At 39.5% G+C, this 16,082-nt stretch overlaps 2 protein-coding genes across 2 annotated transcripts in view; one reads left to right on the top strand and one right to left on the bottom strand.

Moving 5' to 3' along the window:
- Positions 1 to 16,082, top strand: part of Cenpp (centromere protein P) — a 200,494-nt gene that overhangs the window by 112,962 nt on the left and 71,450 nt on the right. The window lies entirely within an intron of this gene.
- The window catches only part of Ecm2 (extracellular matrix protein 2), a 32,583-nt gene continuing 28,950 nt past the window's right edge, over positions 12,450 to 16,082 (bottom strand). The window contains exons 8-10 of the mRNA XM_021658221.2: positions 15,341 to 15,480; positions 13,872 to 14,198; positions 12,450 to 12,683 (exon numbers count right to left, since the gene is read on the bottom strand). Coding sequence (XP_021513896.1) covers positions 12,515 to 12,683; positions 13,872 to 14,198; positions 15,341 to 15,480 — 636 coding nt within the window. The 3' untranslated portion in view covers positions 12,450 to 12,514. The remainder of the gene's footprint in view (positions 12,684 to 13,871; positions 14,199 to 15,340; positions 15,481 to 16,082) is intronic.

Below are 16,082 nucleotides of genomic sequence, written 5' to 3'. Positions count from 1 at the left end.
TGTGAACCCAGAGTGTGCACCTACCTAAGTAGCCATGACTTTGTTCTCAGAATGGCTGAAGCGTTATGTTAAGCAGATGTCTCAAGACTTTTCTTTTTTTAATAGCTCTTAACACTGCAATAAGCATCTTAAGGAGCTGTTCCTGGTATAGACAGCTATTTTCAGTCAGGTAACTCCTATACCTTTTCTTTGCACAAATCTCAGCTCTTTCCTCATTGGTGTTCAAGAGATGCCAGTCTCTGAGGGGGGAAAAATCCTGTTTTCTACTCCAAAAGCCCCACATCCGTTAAGCACACGATCCTTTAAGATAGGATGTTTGTCTGGCTCTAAGGGGAAAGGCTCAGTTGGTATAGATGATTGCTGTGAATGACTTGATGGTTTATGCAGATTTGTGAACAGCTTGTTTACACTGTAGTTGGATGAGTTACCTGAAATCTAGTCTGTCCTGTCAAAAAGTCTCATCATTTGTTGTTCCCAGCCTGCAGAGAAATGGCACAGAATTGAGCCAGCGACAACCATAGAAAATGTGTATCTCACATGTGTCAGGAAGCTTGACTGGTGTTCATCTTTCCATCTCGTATGTAAAAGGCTCATCTTTTAACCTCAAGTCTGATGTCACAGGCAGCGTAGCACTTCCAGATCCCCATTCATTTTATCTCAGGTGGTGCTGCATGCAGCCTGCTCAGCAACATCTTCCTGGGGCAGATGCTCATACTCGTTATTTCTTTGCACTTTAGTTGTAAATGTATCTGTTAGCTTGATGGACTAGGAACAGGATGAAAGTATAAACTGTATTTTATTAATCTGTGCCCAGAGCAGTCAGCCTCTGCCTCAGTTCCATCAGTGCAGTCATAAAGAGGAGCTCACGAGTAAAATTCAACTTGTCCTGCACAATGACTTGTTTTGTATTTTAACAGTTTATTGAAACATTAAATGATGTAAACATAGCATAATGGTAGAGCTCAGTTAATTCTAATTATTTATCAGGAATCTGAACCCCTTCTCACCTTCCCCAGCAGAGTTCACTCCAGCACCACAGCTTGCTTTTGGACTTCATGCACATGTGGTCACATTATGCAGTCTTCATGTGTCTGTCTTCTCATTCAACATTATGGTTTTGAAAGTTTCCTGTGACTGTGGTTAGCAATAGTTCATTCTCACTGCTGTATACGTCGTAGAAATAGGCACACATTATTAACATATGCAACACAGTTAATTACCTTCTAAAGCATTGTTATGAACATTTAAAATCTTACTATTTGAGAGTTGTATGTATGCATTTTAACTAGGTGGGAATTGCTGTGTCTTAGCTTCTCCCAGGGCACAGCAAAGTGTAAACTGAGAAACTCTCCTTCCCCAGGACAGTGTTAGATCCTGCATTCTGAGAAAATCACCTTTGAATAAGACCCCTTAGGTCTATGGAAGGCTAATTCTTTCTCTTTTCTACAAGTTTTGGTGGCTTTCCCCACCTCTCCATTCATGTTTTGCTCTAAACATTGAAGAACTAGTTGTATTATAACTATCGTTAGAAGTTGTGATTATATTTTGTTACAAATGAGATAAATTACCAAATTTAAGTAATATTCTTTTTATTTTGTGAACAGAAAATTTGACTGCTTAAAAAAACTGTATAAAATGCAAATTTATTTTTTGTTTTGCTCTATATACTAATGATTATGAAAATAAAACTAATAACTGTGCTCAAATATGATTCCTAAGATGATGCCTAATCCTTCTGGTATAGACATGGACAACAGACATCAAAGTCCATAATACAAATTAAAATAAGGAAGAGCATGAGAAACCGTCTTATGGAACTAAAAAAAAAGTAATGGGTAAGAAAAGTGCTGTAGGAGCTGTGACATGGGTGGCCTGTGGGCACACATAATTGCCTGCCAGCACTTTGTGTTTTAGTGTCTAGCATTCCCTCACATTCTTAGAGAAATGGAAAAGAATTCTAGTTCTGTGAAGGAAAATGGGGTGAGATGACAGGTCCAGGGTCCTCACAGTATGGTGAAGACTGCAAGGATGTATGCCATACATCTTAATAATGTCGAAGGGTGCTGGGCATAGTGGTGCAGGCATTTAATCTCAGCACATGGGAGGCAGAAGCAAATGGATCTGTGTAGCCAGGGCTACACAGAAAAACTCTGTCTTGAAAAACAAAAACAAAACAAAAAGAATGGCCAAGAGCACTGAATCCTAGAATGCAAATATGTATACCACATATTTGTTTTGTTTGTTCTAGAATGCAAATATGTATACCACAAGGTTTTGTTTTGTTTGTTTCTCTTGAAGCATGCTCGCTCTAAGTGTCTCAGACTGGCCTAGAATTTGTGGTTTTCCTTACTCAGCCTCTAAAGTGCCCAAATTGTAGCCTGGGCTTGTACTGGCTTGTTTGGCTAATAGCCTAGGGTTTTGCATTTAGTGGATACCTACAAAAACTTTTGGGGAAGGTTCATATTTTTAGGCTTTTTTTCTCGTATTTATGTTTCTTATGGAGGACTAGTTAGGCATGTTGATCGGAATTTGTAACTATAGAACATGAACTATAGTCACTATTGTCTGCAGCTGGATTTAGAGCATATGGCTTTAAAAAAAATCAAGAAATCTTGCAACTAAGTCCCATTTTTGTTTGTTTGTTTGTTTGTTTTAGCATATCTTGAATAATGCTATCCAGCAAAACCAACCTGAAGTCCTGGGGCAGAATTCTCTCATGTTTATTGTAGGTATTTCCTTTGTCCTCTGCTGCCCTGACCTTTCATGGGTTCATTGCTGCAATGACAATTTATGGGGCAGAGCACTTGCTTGAGGTTTCAGGTTATGAAAGAAGAATTGCTGCTATCTTGTCATTTAACATGAACCCGATTGCATTTATGAATAATAAAAAGCTTTACGATACAATTTAACTTACAGTATATGGATATGAAATACTGTTAAATGTCTTTGTGGTAGTTGGAATGAGAAGTATCTCCTGGAGGCTCTGGTATTTGAAAACATGATTTCCTTGACACTTTTTGGAGAGATTGTGGAACCCTTGGTAGGTAGAGCGTTGCTGTTGGCCTCTTAGGGCAGGCTTTGAGGGTTTATAGTTTCATTTCATTTCATATTTGCTCTCTGATTTGTGTTTGTAGTTGAGAATGTGATCTCTCAGCTTCTGCTCCAACTGCCATTTTCATTTCCTTCACTTGCTGCCCTGTTTCCCAGCCAGGGTGTGCTCCTATCCCTCTGGAACCAGAAGCCAAAGTAAATCTTCCTTCTATAAGCCACCCAGGTCATGGTGTTTTACCACAACAGAGAAGTAACTGCTAGAGTCTTAAAATGTCTTTCTGCTTTGAGAATTCAGTGCAAGAAATGGTTGTGTTTTAAATAAATATCGGAGCATGTTCCTTTGAGAGGACCTGAGAACAGTGATTACAGCTAGCTTCCAGGTGTGTGTTTCCAAATGCCATTTCCCACTGGAAGGAATGTCATGCCTAAGAGGCCTATGAGCTTCCTTTAGGCCCTGAACCTCATACACTGCAGTGTAGGACCGATTGGGACATCTGAGATCCGAATTTGGATGTTGTGCTTGATAATACTCAATGTTCAGTTACTTTTTTATAATTGAGTATGTAAAAATAGTAATTGGCCCAGTGGTAAGGAAATCTTGCTCTGAAGTAATTCATACTGAGATATTGAAGATGAATGTTAAGAATATGTTCAAAAGGCCCAGATTGATTCCTGAGTAGTAGATGAATATACATACAGATTTAGATGTAAGGGGATAGGTGGATAAACAATCACTGATATGAAAGCAGAGACAGATTAGATAAATTCTAAAGTACTAATTGTTATGTTTAAATGGAGAGTATACAACTGCATATTATATTATTTTTTAACTTTCTGTAGCCTTAAAAATGTTAATAAGTAGAATAAATAAATATTTAACATTGGATGAGACGAACCAGCTTGTCTTAACTGTAACCCTTTGATTTATCTTTATTATGGTAATTTTAAAATAAAATTATTTTAAGTTAATTTAATTGGTAGCCTAATCAAGGTTTCTTTTTTAAGATTGATTTATTTTATTTGATGTATATGTGGTTTTTGTTTTTTACAAATGTATGTATGTGTATCACATGTGTGCTTGGTGCCAGCAGAGGCCAAATCTCTGGAGCTGGAGTTGCAGATGGTTGTAACGTGCCACACCACGTGGGTGCTGGAAACTGAATGTGTGCAGTAACAGTCTCATGACCCGTCTTTCCAGTCCTTAACTTGCATTCATAAACCCATGTAGCATTTGTGCTGATGCTTTATAAATCTCTTCGTAGATATGCAAGTGTGTGTGTGTGTGTGTGTGTGTGTGTGTGTGTGCATGTAGAGACACAGGGTCACCCTCAAGTGTTGTTCTGTTGGTCTCTTTCACCTTGTGTTTTAAGAGAGAGCCTCTTGTGTATCTGACCAGTGAATCTTGGGATCTCTTTCCACCTTCCCAGTGCCAAGATTAGAAGCGCACAGCAGTATGTCTGGCTTTCTTGATGGGTACTGGGGTCTTCCTTTTGTATGGCAAATAGTTTACTGACTGAGCTATCTCCCCAGACCCATTTTATAAATGCTCTGATACATGCAAATAGCATTTGTCACAGTCCTAAAGGGATGTCCTACAATAGAACTCCAGCTCAGAATGCATTGGTGAAGGGGGCTGGAATACTAGTTGGGTTAGTCTTCAGTAGTTCACATGCAGATTTGGTACTTGTGAATGTAATTTCCACTTTATGCAAAACAGTGAACCTCCAACTGATCCCAGCTTACAAAAAAAACTTGCTTATATCCACTGATGGCTTGATGTAAGTTTACTTGACCACAGAGATTGTTACTTAGAAACAAACCAGAACATTTTAATAACATGATGTATTCTTATTCTCTTCCAAACTAATACTCATTTAGTATAATCACATGTTATTTTTAAGACAGTTCTGCTTTCCCTGGTGTAGTGTTCACATTCTTCACATTTTATGCAAAGGAAAAAATAAGCTAGTATGTAAGTTTATACTCTATTCATTTATATGTTTAAAGGGAAACAAATTTTAACAGAAAAATGTCATATTGTTACTTTTTAGTTGTGTAATCATGAAGATATACTTAAAAGTTAACCCATTTGTTCCTTTGCAAATGATGGCAGATGATAGAGTTTTGGCAACGCTCTCAGTTTCAGATGCCCTTGTTCAGCACATTGAAGCAAGAGCATGTAAGTAATATCCCGGGGCTTCCTTCTTACACAGACTCAAACATGCACTCCACAGAACTATAGTATGCAGTAGTTGTCTTTTCTGAAAGCCTTTTTGGGTTACAGGAGAAAAACACCAGCTTCCAGCATTGTGTTTGTGAAATTTTTGTATTAGGTCTTTGAAATTCCCATATAATTTATCTTGATCATATTCACCCCTGTCTGGTTCAGTTGGGTTAGATTCAGTTGGGACTAATAGCCATAGGTCCAGAAATGAAGTAGGAAAGGACAAACTAGCCATGTGATGTTCTGCTCCAACTTTGCTGCATGCTAGAAAGGCCTGAACTCGCCATGCAGACTGTATTACGGACTCAGATGTTATTTCTAAGGGAGGAGTCTATCTACTACATGGGCTTATTGATCAAATACTAGTTCTATTTTGGTTGGCTGTTACAAGTAATATACAGGGCTTGTTTTTTACAGTTTCTGGATATTGCAAGCATCCAAAGTGACTTGCATACAAGTCAAATTTAATTTTCTTATCAATTTGGTTTGTTTGCTCATAGCCCAGACTTATGCATAATTTACTATATATGTAGCCCAGGCTGGCCTCAAACTTGAGTGCTTACCTTGCCTTAACCCTTTTGAGTACAGGGATTTTAGGCCTATGTCACCACCCCAAACCTGGTGGGGTTTCTTTGTTATTGTTTGAAGAATTACTTGTTTGGTTGTTTGCTTATTGTATATATGTCTTAGTATAGTTGGGTGCCTGAGGCAGCCAGAAGAGGGTGTCACATTCCTTGGAGTTGGAGTTACATGTGGCTTGTGAGATACACAGTGTGTGTGCTGGGAACTGAATATTTGTGAGTCCTCTGGAAGCACACTAAGTGCTCTTAACCACTGAGGCATTTCTCCAGCCTTGGTCAGTTTGTTTGTTTGTGTTTTTCTTTTTAAAATTTTTTTAGGTTTATATTTTATGTGCATGAGTGTTTTGCCTGCATGTGTGTGAATAAATACACCATGCCCAGTGCCCACAGGGATCAGAAGAGAGCATTGTATTTCCCAGAACTAGAGTTATAAAGGACTGTGAGCCGTCATGTGAGTGCTAGGAACTGAGCCCCGGTCGGTTGCAAGAGCAACAAATGCTCTTAAGCTCTGAGCCATCTGCTTGTTCTTCAGTCTAGGGTGAGAAGTACTTTTGACTCTGAGTTTCAGCTTTCACACCTAATGCGCTCTCTTAGCCTGAGTCCAGCCAGGGGTTTCCTACACCAGAGTTCATTCTGTTCTGTGTCATGAGTGCGAACATGCTGTGGCACAGGATGGTCACACTTCGGTTTTGTTGATCCCCTCCTGCTCTTCAGGAAAGCCATAGTTTGCTGAGCTGCTGGCATGACTAGGTTCCCTATACAAACCTTCCTGGCCAGCTGAGAAGCCTGAGGTGTTTTCTGTCTATCTGGCCCAGCACGGAGCACTGTGCTGAACACTGCCCTGGTGTCCTTAGCCTATTCTTTTCCTCCACTGTTTATCCAATCCTAGTGAAATGCTACTTTAGATAGTAATAGGCACCACACAAAAGGCCTGGGAACCTCGAGTAATTTAGGTAATTCCCTATGTGCCTGTTTGCTGAAGTGTCTGGATGAAGACATTGATACTCACTTTCAAAAGTCAGCCCTAGGCTCAGCACTTATGACATCACATCATTTAATTGTCCATCCATTGTGGAACACAGTTCTTTCCCCAATTTTATGGATGAGGATACTGGAAGATGGGTCTAAGTTTTAGACCAGGTCTATGAATAATATTGATTTCAGTTCCAAGGTATCATGTTCATTTTTTTAAAGTACTGGACACAAATCTCAATATTTCACAGAATCTAGAGCTTAGGGGCATCTAATGATTGCCTGGATTAGATTAGACATGAACACAAATTTCTTGTAATGCATTCTTTTAATAATTTTTTTTTAATTTTAGGTCAATCAGTGATCTGAACTGATATGCAACCATAAACAAAGTTCAGTTGTCTCAGTTTATAAATTCTTCTCTGAGGAAAATTTTACTCTTTCCCTAAATAAGGGGAAAGGATGGAATTGATATCATGTAGCGTTTTATTTATACCACCCCTTGAGGTTTCCCTTAAACAGCAGAACTTGAGTATTTCATTAAATCATCGTCTTGGGAACATAGTAATTCATGGTATATTTAAATGATGGCTTTGGAAAGACTGTGATGCAGAACAACCATATTGATTACTGAGTATTTCCAGTTGTCAAAGCATGATTTAATAAAGAATACAATCTGGGCTGGAAAACTAGCTCAGCAATTAAGTTGTATACTGTTCAGAGGATACAAGTTCCCAGCACCCACGTCAGGCAGCCTGTAACTTCCAGCCCCAGAAGAGTTTGATGCTTTTGTCCTCTATGGGTACCTGCACACATATGTACATTCCCGCACATCCACACAAAGTTAAAATACCCTTTCTCTAAGTTAGGAAAGATTAATTAGAACAATTTTAATAAGAACAATTATCCCTGATTAACTTCATGACCCTGTGATTTTTTTTTTCCTTTTAGTTTCCCAGTTTTCTCTTGGGAATGCTTTTTTGTTGTTGTTGTTTTGTTTTTCAAGACAAGGTTTCTCTGTATAGTTTTGGCTGGCCCGAAACTTCCTCTGTAGACCAGGCTGGTCTTGAACTCATAGAGATCCACCTGCCTCTGCCTCCCAAGTGCCGGGATTAAAGGCATGCACGACCACCACCCTGCAAAATGCTTAATTTTTTTTTTCAGATTCTTTCCTGTTTTTTTGTTTTTTGTTGTTGTTGTTGTTGTTTTGAGGGCGTTAATGTTTGTATTAACTTTGGATGACTGGTGAATTGATGCATTTTGTACTGAGGACCAGGGAGACGAAATGTTTTGTTTATTCAATGCCCATTTTTATTGCCTACTATGCCCAGCATGTAAGGATTCAAGAGATGAATTATTTATTTTCTCCTAAGTTTTACATTCCTTTTGAAAAAGCACAGTGTACCTCTCCATCTAGCTGTCATGCAACACCCCCATATACAAAGACATCATATCTCACTAGAAATAGCAAACAGTCAATTAGACATAACTAGTAAACCCAGATCTAACCTCAGTGATGTTAACATGAGCATGAAGTAGGAGGATTCTTCCTGAAGAGTCACTTCTTTCTGTACCTGAGAGCTAGCTTTGGAAAGACAGGTGCTCAAGTCTGGAGACTGGTGGTGAGCTTGGCTTGTCCCCTGTGCCTTGAGATGAGGGTGAGCTGACTCTCAAAGCATGTACCCTCGCACTTCATTCACCCACCAACCCTATGATTCCCTGACTTTCTTGTCTTCCTTCCCATCTGTTGCTTGCACTACAAGCCAGGTGCAGCCTGTCCTCTCACAAATGGCCACCGCTCACTTCCTTATCAGTGACCTAAATTCCCCATGAGCCTTGTGTGATCTGATCACTATCTACTCGAAATATAGTACTTTAGGTCTTTTTCTGGTTTCTGGTATTTATTTATTCATATAACCAGGCTATATATGTTTTTACTTGATCGTATCACAGCAATTATTAAAATAATCATGAACAATAAGCCAGATCTCAAAATTAAGAATACAAGCACCATTTCTTGAACATATGTGCAAAGTCAAGACATGCATTAATGTTTCCCCAACCGTGGCTAGTCCTTAAGACTTCCTTAGTCACAACTGATTTATGAGGACAGACTGAACATCTGTTTGTTATAAACATTGTATCAAGAAGAGTTTTTGCTGTACAAACATTTATCACTTTCTATAAAATTAAAACATCTCATTCAGAATATGATGAGGTTTCAAGACTGAACAGGTTCTATGTTGAAAACATTCATGAAACTATAAAAACATTTGAAATCTGTAGCTGTACTTTTTATCTATTTTATTTTGGGTTTCTTATATCTCTACCTCCATTCTGCACCCCAATCTCTTCCAACACCTCAACCCCAGGTAGGAGAGAAAGAAGATTAGTGGGGAGAGAGGCCATAGTTTTCTATAGCTATTTCCTGCTGTTTAGGGACATAGTCCTTTGAGGAAAATCCAATCTTCATTTCAGGATATCTCCAACTTCTTCTCATCAAACTGCAGCAACAGCAACCAGGAGCAGCAGCCTCCCCCTACCCCACCCCTTGGAGTCCCCTGACCCTCTCTGGGCTCTGGCATTTATTTTCCCCAGAATTAAACTATCCACAGCTGACAAAGATCATACCCTCTCAGAGCCCACACAAGGCAAATAGTCTGCTGCTGTAGACAGTCAAAAGCAGCCCCGTATCTCACACCTGAGATTAAAACAAAAACATGTTTACATAACTGATTTTTAAAAGAAACTAAAACTCCCACTGCAAAAATAAATGAATCTTCCAAATTCAGGACAAAGTTTCAACTGTCATTCTGATTTTTAGCTTTATTAGAGATTCTGCTATCTTAACAAAGTTGGGGGAAATGGGCCTAGCTGGCCAAGTGCATCTGTGTCTGCTGCTGCAGGCACCATCCTTTCCTTGAAGGCTTTTTACTGTGGCCACATATTCCCTGAGAGTGCTCAGGCCCTAGCAGAGGAACCCTGGGTTGATATGCTCTCTTCATCACCACCTAATTGACAGTGCTTGCCTCATACTTGATTTCCTGCTTACAATCCTCCGAGAAAGGAGAGAACTTCTCAGTTATGTTTGTCATTGGCTCTCTAAAGTGGCATCATAATGAAACTAAAGCAAGTCACAGTGAGATTGACAGGTGATGCATGCCTGTAATCCTCACACTTGGGAAGCAGAAACAAAGGACCATAATGAGTTCAAAGGCATCCTGAGCTACAGAGTAAATAAAATAAAATAAAAAGTGTGAGCTGGGTCAGTGGTGCACTCAGGGAGGAAGAAGCAGACGGATCTCTGTGAGTTTGAGGCCAGCCTGCTCTACAAATTGGACATGTAAGCCTTGGACAACCAAGGCTACATAGAGAAACCCTATCTAAAAAAAAATAAAAATAAAAAGTGTGAGAATTAGAAATAAATCGTTTAATAACTCATCACTGTTATATTTAGATATTAATCCCATTGCCTCATCTTCCTCAGTTTGAGTTCCCTTTGACTTGAGCACAAGCATTCACTGCTTCTAATTCCTCATTTTATACCCAGTGTGGCCAGTTGCTTCAGTCGCCTCCTCCTTTGACTTCCCTGCCCCAAGATGGGTTATACCCCTAAACTGCATAGCTGCTACACCCACGCCAGTGTTGCCATAGTAGCATGTGCTACAGGGCGGGAGACACGCTTTCTTCGGAAATTCACTCCCTGGAAGGTCCCTGGCAGACTCCCCCCCCCCCCCCCCGTCTGTTGCGGTTCTGGGGCTGGATTAATGAGTTTTTTGATCTTTTTCTGTGACTCCTGAAACAGCACAACTAATTTTATAAAGAAATTTATTATTAGTAGATTATTAAAGGCTTTAATAAAAATAAAATGTAAAAGGAATAAGTTTAAGAAAAGTAATGAATTAGATTTAGTATTAATAGGCATTATAAGAATAGTGAAAAAATAATAGGCTCCTTAAGAAATAATAGCATGAGAGGTGCAACTGGCGGGAGTTTCCCCTCCCTTCAGTGCCTTGTTTCTAAGAAAGATTATAAATCTTGGACAGGACATATGGGAGGATGGTTAACAAAGGTGTAGTTAGATTTTGATATAGAGAGGGACTTTGGCAGGCATCTGACTTAGCTCCTGACTTTCCTTTTCACTGGTTAGCAATAATGAAACTATATTTGAGGTTTCTTTTTCTTTGTTTGCTTTGATCAAAAAGTTTTTAGGCCAAGATTTCTTGTAGGCACTGCTTTATGTTTGACTACATTTTGAGTTAAAATGTAAACTTTGTATTCTTGGTAAAAGTCTCAATGTTCTGGGAAGTATGCCAATTTTAAGGTGCCTTTTGTATAAAAATACTAGCTTGATTTCAGTAAAGTCGCAGCAGAGTCAAAACCATCAAGGTGTCTCTGTCTGTCAATTCATTGCCAAAACCATGTCTTCCTGTCTGAAGCCTTGTTCTCCCGCGGATGTCGGGAGCCTGACTGGGCTGGTCCGTGGCACATAGCAAAATAAATCCTTTCTTCCTTGTGTTGGCTTTTATCGGGGTATTTTTATCACGGTAACAGGAAAATAAACTAAGGCAGAGGCCAAAGCTAGAACTTAAGTCATGACACTAGTGCTTCTTCAGAACACAAAACTGAGAGTTAATGAAAGAAATCAACATAGTTTCTGTGTGTATCATATAAAAATTTTACCATTACAGAGATCTAAGGTCATCATGGCTGCACATACCTTTAGTCCTAGCACCTGGTAACTTTCAGGCCAGCCAAAGCTACAGAGTAAGACTTTATCCCGACAGGTAGGTAGGTAGGTAGGTAGGTAGGTAGGTAGGTAGATAGATCAAGTTTGCATTAATAAAAGAAATCATTGCAAGTCAGTGTTTAACGAATACTACGTTATGCATTAAACTGATAAAAAGCACATTTTAGTAATTATGGCAAAAGAGATGGTTGCTAACTGTAGCAACTGGAGAGGAATGTCTTCAGAAATGAGTTATGTTTACATTTAACTTAGCTTATAGTTAACAGTAGTTTGTATTTTTAGCAAACTACTTTTCGATTTTGTTTGTTTGTTTGTTGTTTTCTGAGACAGGGTTTCTGTCCAGAAACTCACTATATAGCCGAGGCTGGGCTCAAACTCCTGCCTCTGCCTCCCAAGTTCAGGGGTTAAAGGCATGTGCTACCTTGCCCAGCTTACTTTTTGTAATCTTCTGATCTTGTTGAAGAATGAAAGCAGTCTTGAAATGTCTTTTATTTTTTTTAACTTTAAAAAGTAATTCTAGACTTATAGTGTAGAATTTTTGTGATCTTCTGAAAGCTTTCCTTGCCATTACCAATGTGCATGTAACTACTATAAGATGACCTGAGCCAAAAAGTTAGCATTAGAATGGTATGTTGGGGGCTAGAGACATGGTTCAAGCCGTTAAGAACATGTGCTACCCTTACCCAAGTTCAGTTCATAGCACACATTATCAGTTGGCAGAACCACCTGTGACTCCAGCTCCAGGGCATCCAACACCCTCTACTGGTTCCTAAGGGCACTTCACTCATGTGCACAAACACATACAGACACATAGACACTGACACACACGCATACACACACACATACACACACACACACACACACACACACACAATAAAGAGATGTAATTTTTTAATGCATGGGTAAAATTTATAAGTAGCCAAAGAAAACTTGAAGCTACTTGATGTTTTGTGGTTTAAGAACAATACTTGAATACAGTCTTATGCATGAAAATGCATAGGATGAGATTTCTCTAACTCTAATATAATTGTTTTCAAGATGAAGATGTTCTAGAGCTGAGTCTTCATCCTCTTCAGCACTGCAGATTTGTTCGGGAAGAATATTCCTAAAGAAAGATGGACATGTAAATTATAAGCAGTCCAAGAATCTAACTTTAGCATTTAGAAGTTAAGTTTTTAATAATGTTTCAGTTCTTAAGTTGTAGTTAGGCATTACATGGTGACTCACATTTGTAATTCCGGAACTCAGGAACCTAATGAAGACTTGCAGTGAGTTTAAAGACAACTATAAGAAATGAGACTGCGAGAGTGCTCTAATGGAGCAGAATCACAACCTGCAAAGTGAGGGAGCTCTTCCTACTCTTTGATTTAAAACAGAAACCTCTACTCTTGCCTGATGCGTCTAAAACAAAAAGGGGGAACTGTAGAGAGCTGCGGAATGCTATGCCTTAAAGATGGAGCTGGTTTCCGCCTTCCACCTTCCCGATGGTGAGTGCTCTCTGTCACGAACAACTCCACATTTGGCTAAGGCCGAGGATCTGGCTTGCTTCCATGTATGTGGACCTATCTGCATTGCCCCCGTGGCACGCCTGGGTTGGCTACCCAGAGGCTATTTAAGCTGTGGGCTGGCTTTCCCCGGGGTCCGAGGATTGTTCAGTGTTCCTGAATAAACTGCATTAAAAAAAAAACAAAAAACAGAAACCTCTCTTATTGTATAGGGATATCCAAGACTGATCTTGAACTCCTGAACCTGTTGCCCTTACCTCTCAATAACTTGAATTATGAGCATGAGTCACCATACTGGTTCCATTCTGTTCCGTATTGGTCTGGTAGTCACCCATGCTCCCTAGTCGGGCATAATGATTAAACAAGAAGAAACATGTCCCCCAAAGTGAAGGAGGTTGAGTCCCGGTAAATTTATTCAGAATTTGCCTTTGTGAAGCCCGAGGTTCTGCCCTGCAGCTCACACTCTGTATATGCATGGGGTCGTAGTAGAGCACGCTCATTGCTTTACAGCCTTCAGTGAGTCCGTCTTCAAGGCTCTACATATCGTTTAATAATATTCTACTTCATATATGGAAAATCACACAATTAATACAAGAGCAGAAATTATTATGAATCTTCACATACCTATAGTTCTATTTTAGGCGTCACTAACATTGCCAGTTTTGTTTTGTTCTAATTACTCTTTAGCACCATTTTTTCTCTTCAAAATAAATGCAAAGGTTTATATTTTGGGTGTTTGTCAACCAAAATTTAAATTGATACTTGAAAAAGAAAAATCCAAAATTTACCGAATCTTGTTGTTGTTCAGCCTCAGAAAATGCAGTGCTTTCATTTCTCCTATTCCGGGTGGTACGGACTTTAGGTCATTGTGATCCAGAAATAATTCTCTCAGAGAATGATATGCCCCATAGAATGAGACCAGGTCCACACCATCATCAGAAAGTCTATTAAAGGACAGGTACAAGTACTCCAGGCCTGGTTCCATGTGGCCAAACACATAGCCAGGGATCCGTTCAATTTGGTTCCCAATTAGGACAAGGTGCAGCAGAGACTTGGGTAGATAGGAGGGAACGTGGTAAAGCTTGTTGTAGGACAGATCGATAGATTCAAGATTTCTGCAACAAAGGAAAAGTGAACAGGATAAGGAACCTCAAGAGATTGACCGACCATCCTGATGATCCTAAACAGAACTAGATTATATGCCAGCCTGGGTCTGTCTGGCTCTCAAGATCCTGTTCAAAGCAGTATTCATACCATTCCTTAGCTATGGGTGTCTTATCAGAGTCCAGGTAGGAAAACTCAGAGCCTTTGGGAAATGGGGGAACTAAGTTCAAATTGTTACTCAAATGACATCCAGGAGTCTTTAGTTCCAGTGTTTCCTGATTTAGGGTGAGGGTGGGTTTGCCTTTTTTTTTTTTTTTTTTTTTTTTGGTTCTTATTTATAATCTGGCAAATCTGAGACCTGCAGAGAGATAAAGGGATTAGAGTGATATGGAAGGATCTAGAAGCATCCATGCCCTGGGATGTCCCAGGAATGTGGTAAGCTCCCTGCTTTATTTCAGAAGCTTCCCACAAGTCGGCAAGGGCTTCTGCCCAGTCCTTTCCCGAAATAAAGGACCCCTCTATTCATGAAGGATTCATTATCCCTCAGTTGGGTCCAAAGCCTCTTATCATTTCTCTGAACAACCCATTTCCCAGGCTAGTAGACTTGCTGGCATGTTTTTGTGGACTGCAGCCTTTGTCTGTACATATCCAGTGAACGTGATTCAGTCAGACAGGTCTTGCCTTCAGCTCATTCAGCCACTGCTAGAGGCTGCCAATAGGCTGTTGAGTCCTGTCTAGGAAGGTGGATTATATTTTGTGCCTCTATTCTCAAACAAAGCCTTCTTAAGATAGAGAAATGGTTTGTGTCAAAGAAGGCAGTATGGTGTAGAAGGATAGGTCTGGCCTCTACAGTCTGGCATTTCCATTTAATAGAAAAGGGTTGTCTCCTTACTCCTCTCTGTGTGCAGATGATTATGCCATGTAAACAACCTCTGAGGTAAACATGCTGCTAGGGTAGCATCTGACTGTTGGGGTCAGCCCTCATTTTTTGCTAGCTTAGCACTTAAACATGTTCACAGGCAGTGTAGTGGTCATAATGCCAGTTATGTAATAAATGGTTTGGAAACTCAGGGAAGTAGCTAATTGTTGGAATTAACCGTAACAGTTCCATGGGAAAGGATGCTTAGAAAGTTAAACTGTGGTAGATACTTACTCTTGATTTATCCATGCTAAAGGCGCAATCCGACTTTCTTCTATTTTATTATAACGTAATACAATCATAGTGATCTTTCTGGTGTAATTGAAACAAATCTCAGTTATTTCTTCAATTTGATTATTTTCTAGGTATAACTCCTATAAATAAGAGAAAATATTATTTTTCTTCCATTGGTGTTCAGTGATGCTCAGTTTCACAAAAACTGAAATAGACTATTCTCATTAGTATTACTTCAAGTCATATTATTCAAGTTAGTTCATGCTTTTAAGTGGTCAAATTGTATAGCTACTAAAATAGAAGGTACTACCTGTCATGGTTGTGGTATTAAATAAATTTGCGTTGTGTTAGCATATGCGTAGTTGGTGGGCTGTACATGAACATGCGTGCAGGAGCATGTGGGGGACGGGTTGGTAGAGGTGTACCTTTTTCAGTCACTCTCCACCTCACTTTTTGAGACAGGATGTCTTAGTGAACCTAGTGATCACTGATTCCACTAGACTGTCTGAACTGGTGGGTTCCAGAGGCCTCCTGTCTCCCTGTCTCACACTGGGAAGACAGGTGCACACTACCACATAGCTTTTCATAGGTGCTAGAAATCAAAGTTGGATCCCTGCATTTGTGTGGCGAGCATTTTACCAAGTTATCTCTTCAACCAAGTAAACTTAGCTTTTTAGCCATACACATGATACAGCATATATTACCTGAGTTATAAAACTTGCATTAATTATGTCACTTGAGC

Source organism: Meriones unguiculatus, chromosome 19 (genome assembly GCF_030254825.1).
Source record: "Meriones unguiculatus strain TT.TT164.6M chromosome 19, Bangor_MerUng_6.1, whole genome shotgun sequence".
NCBI lineage: Eukaryota > Metazoa > Chordata > Mammalia > Rodentia > Muridae > Meriones > Meriones unguiculatus.
Note: the sequence above shows the minus strand (reverse complement) of the source record. Positions and strands in the feature narration are given on the sequence as shown.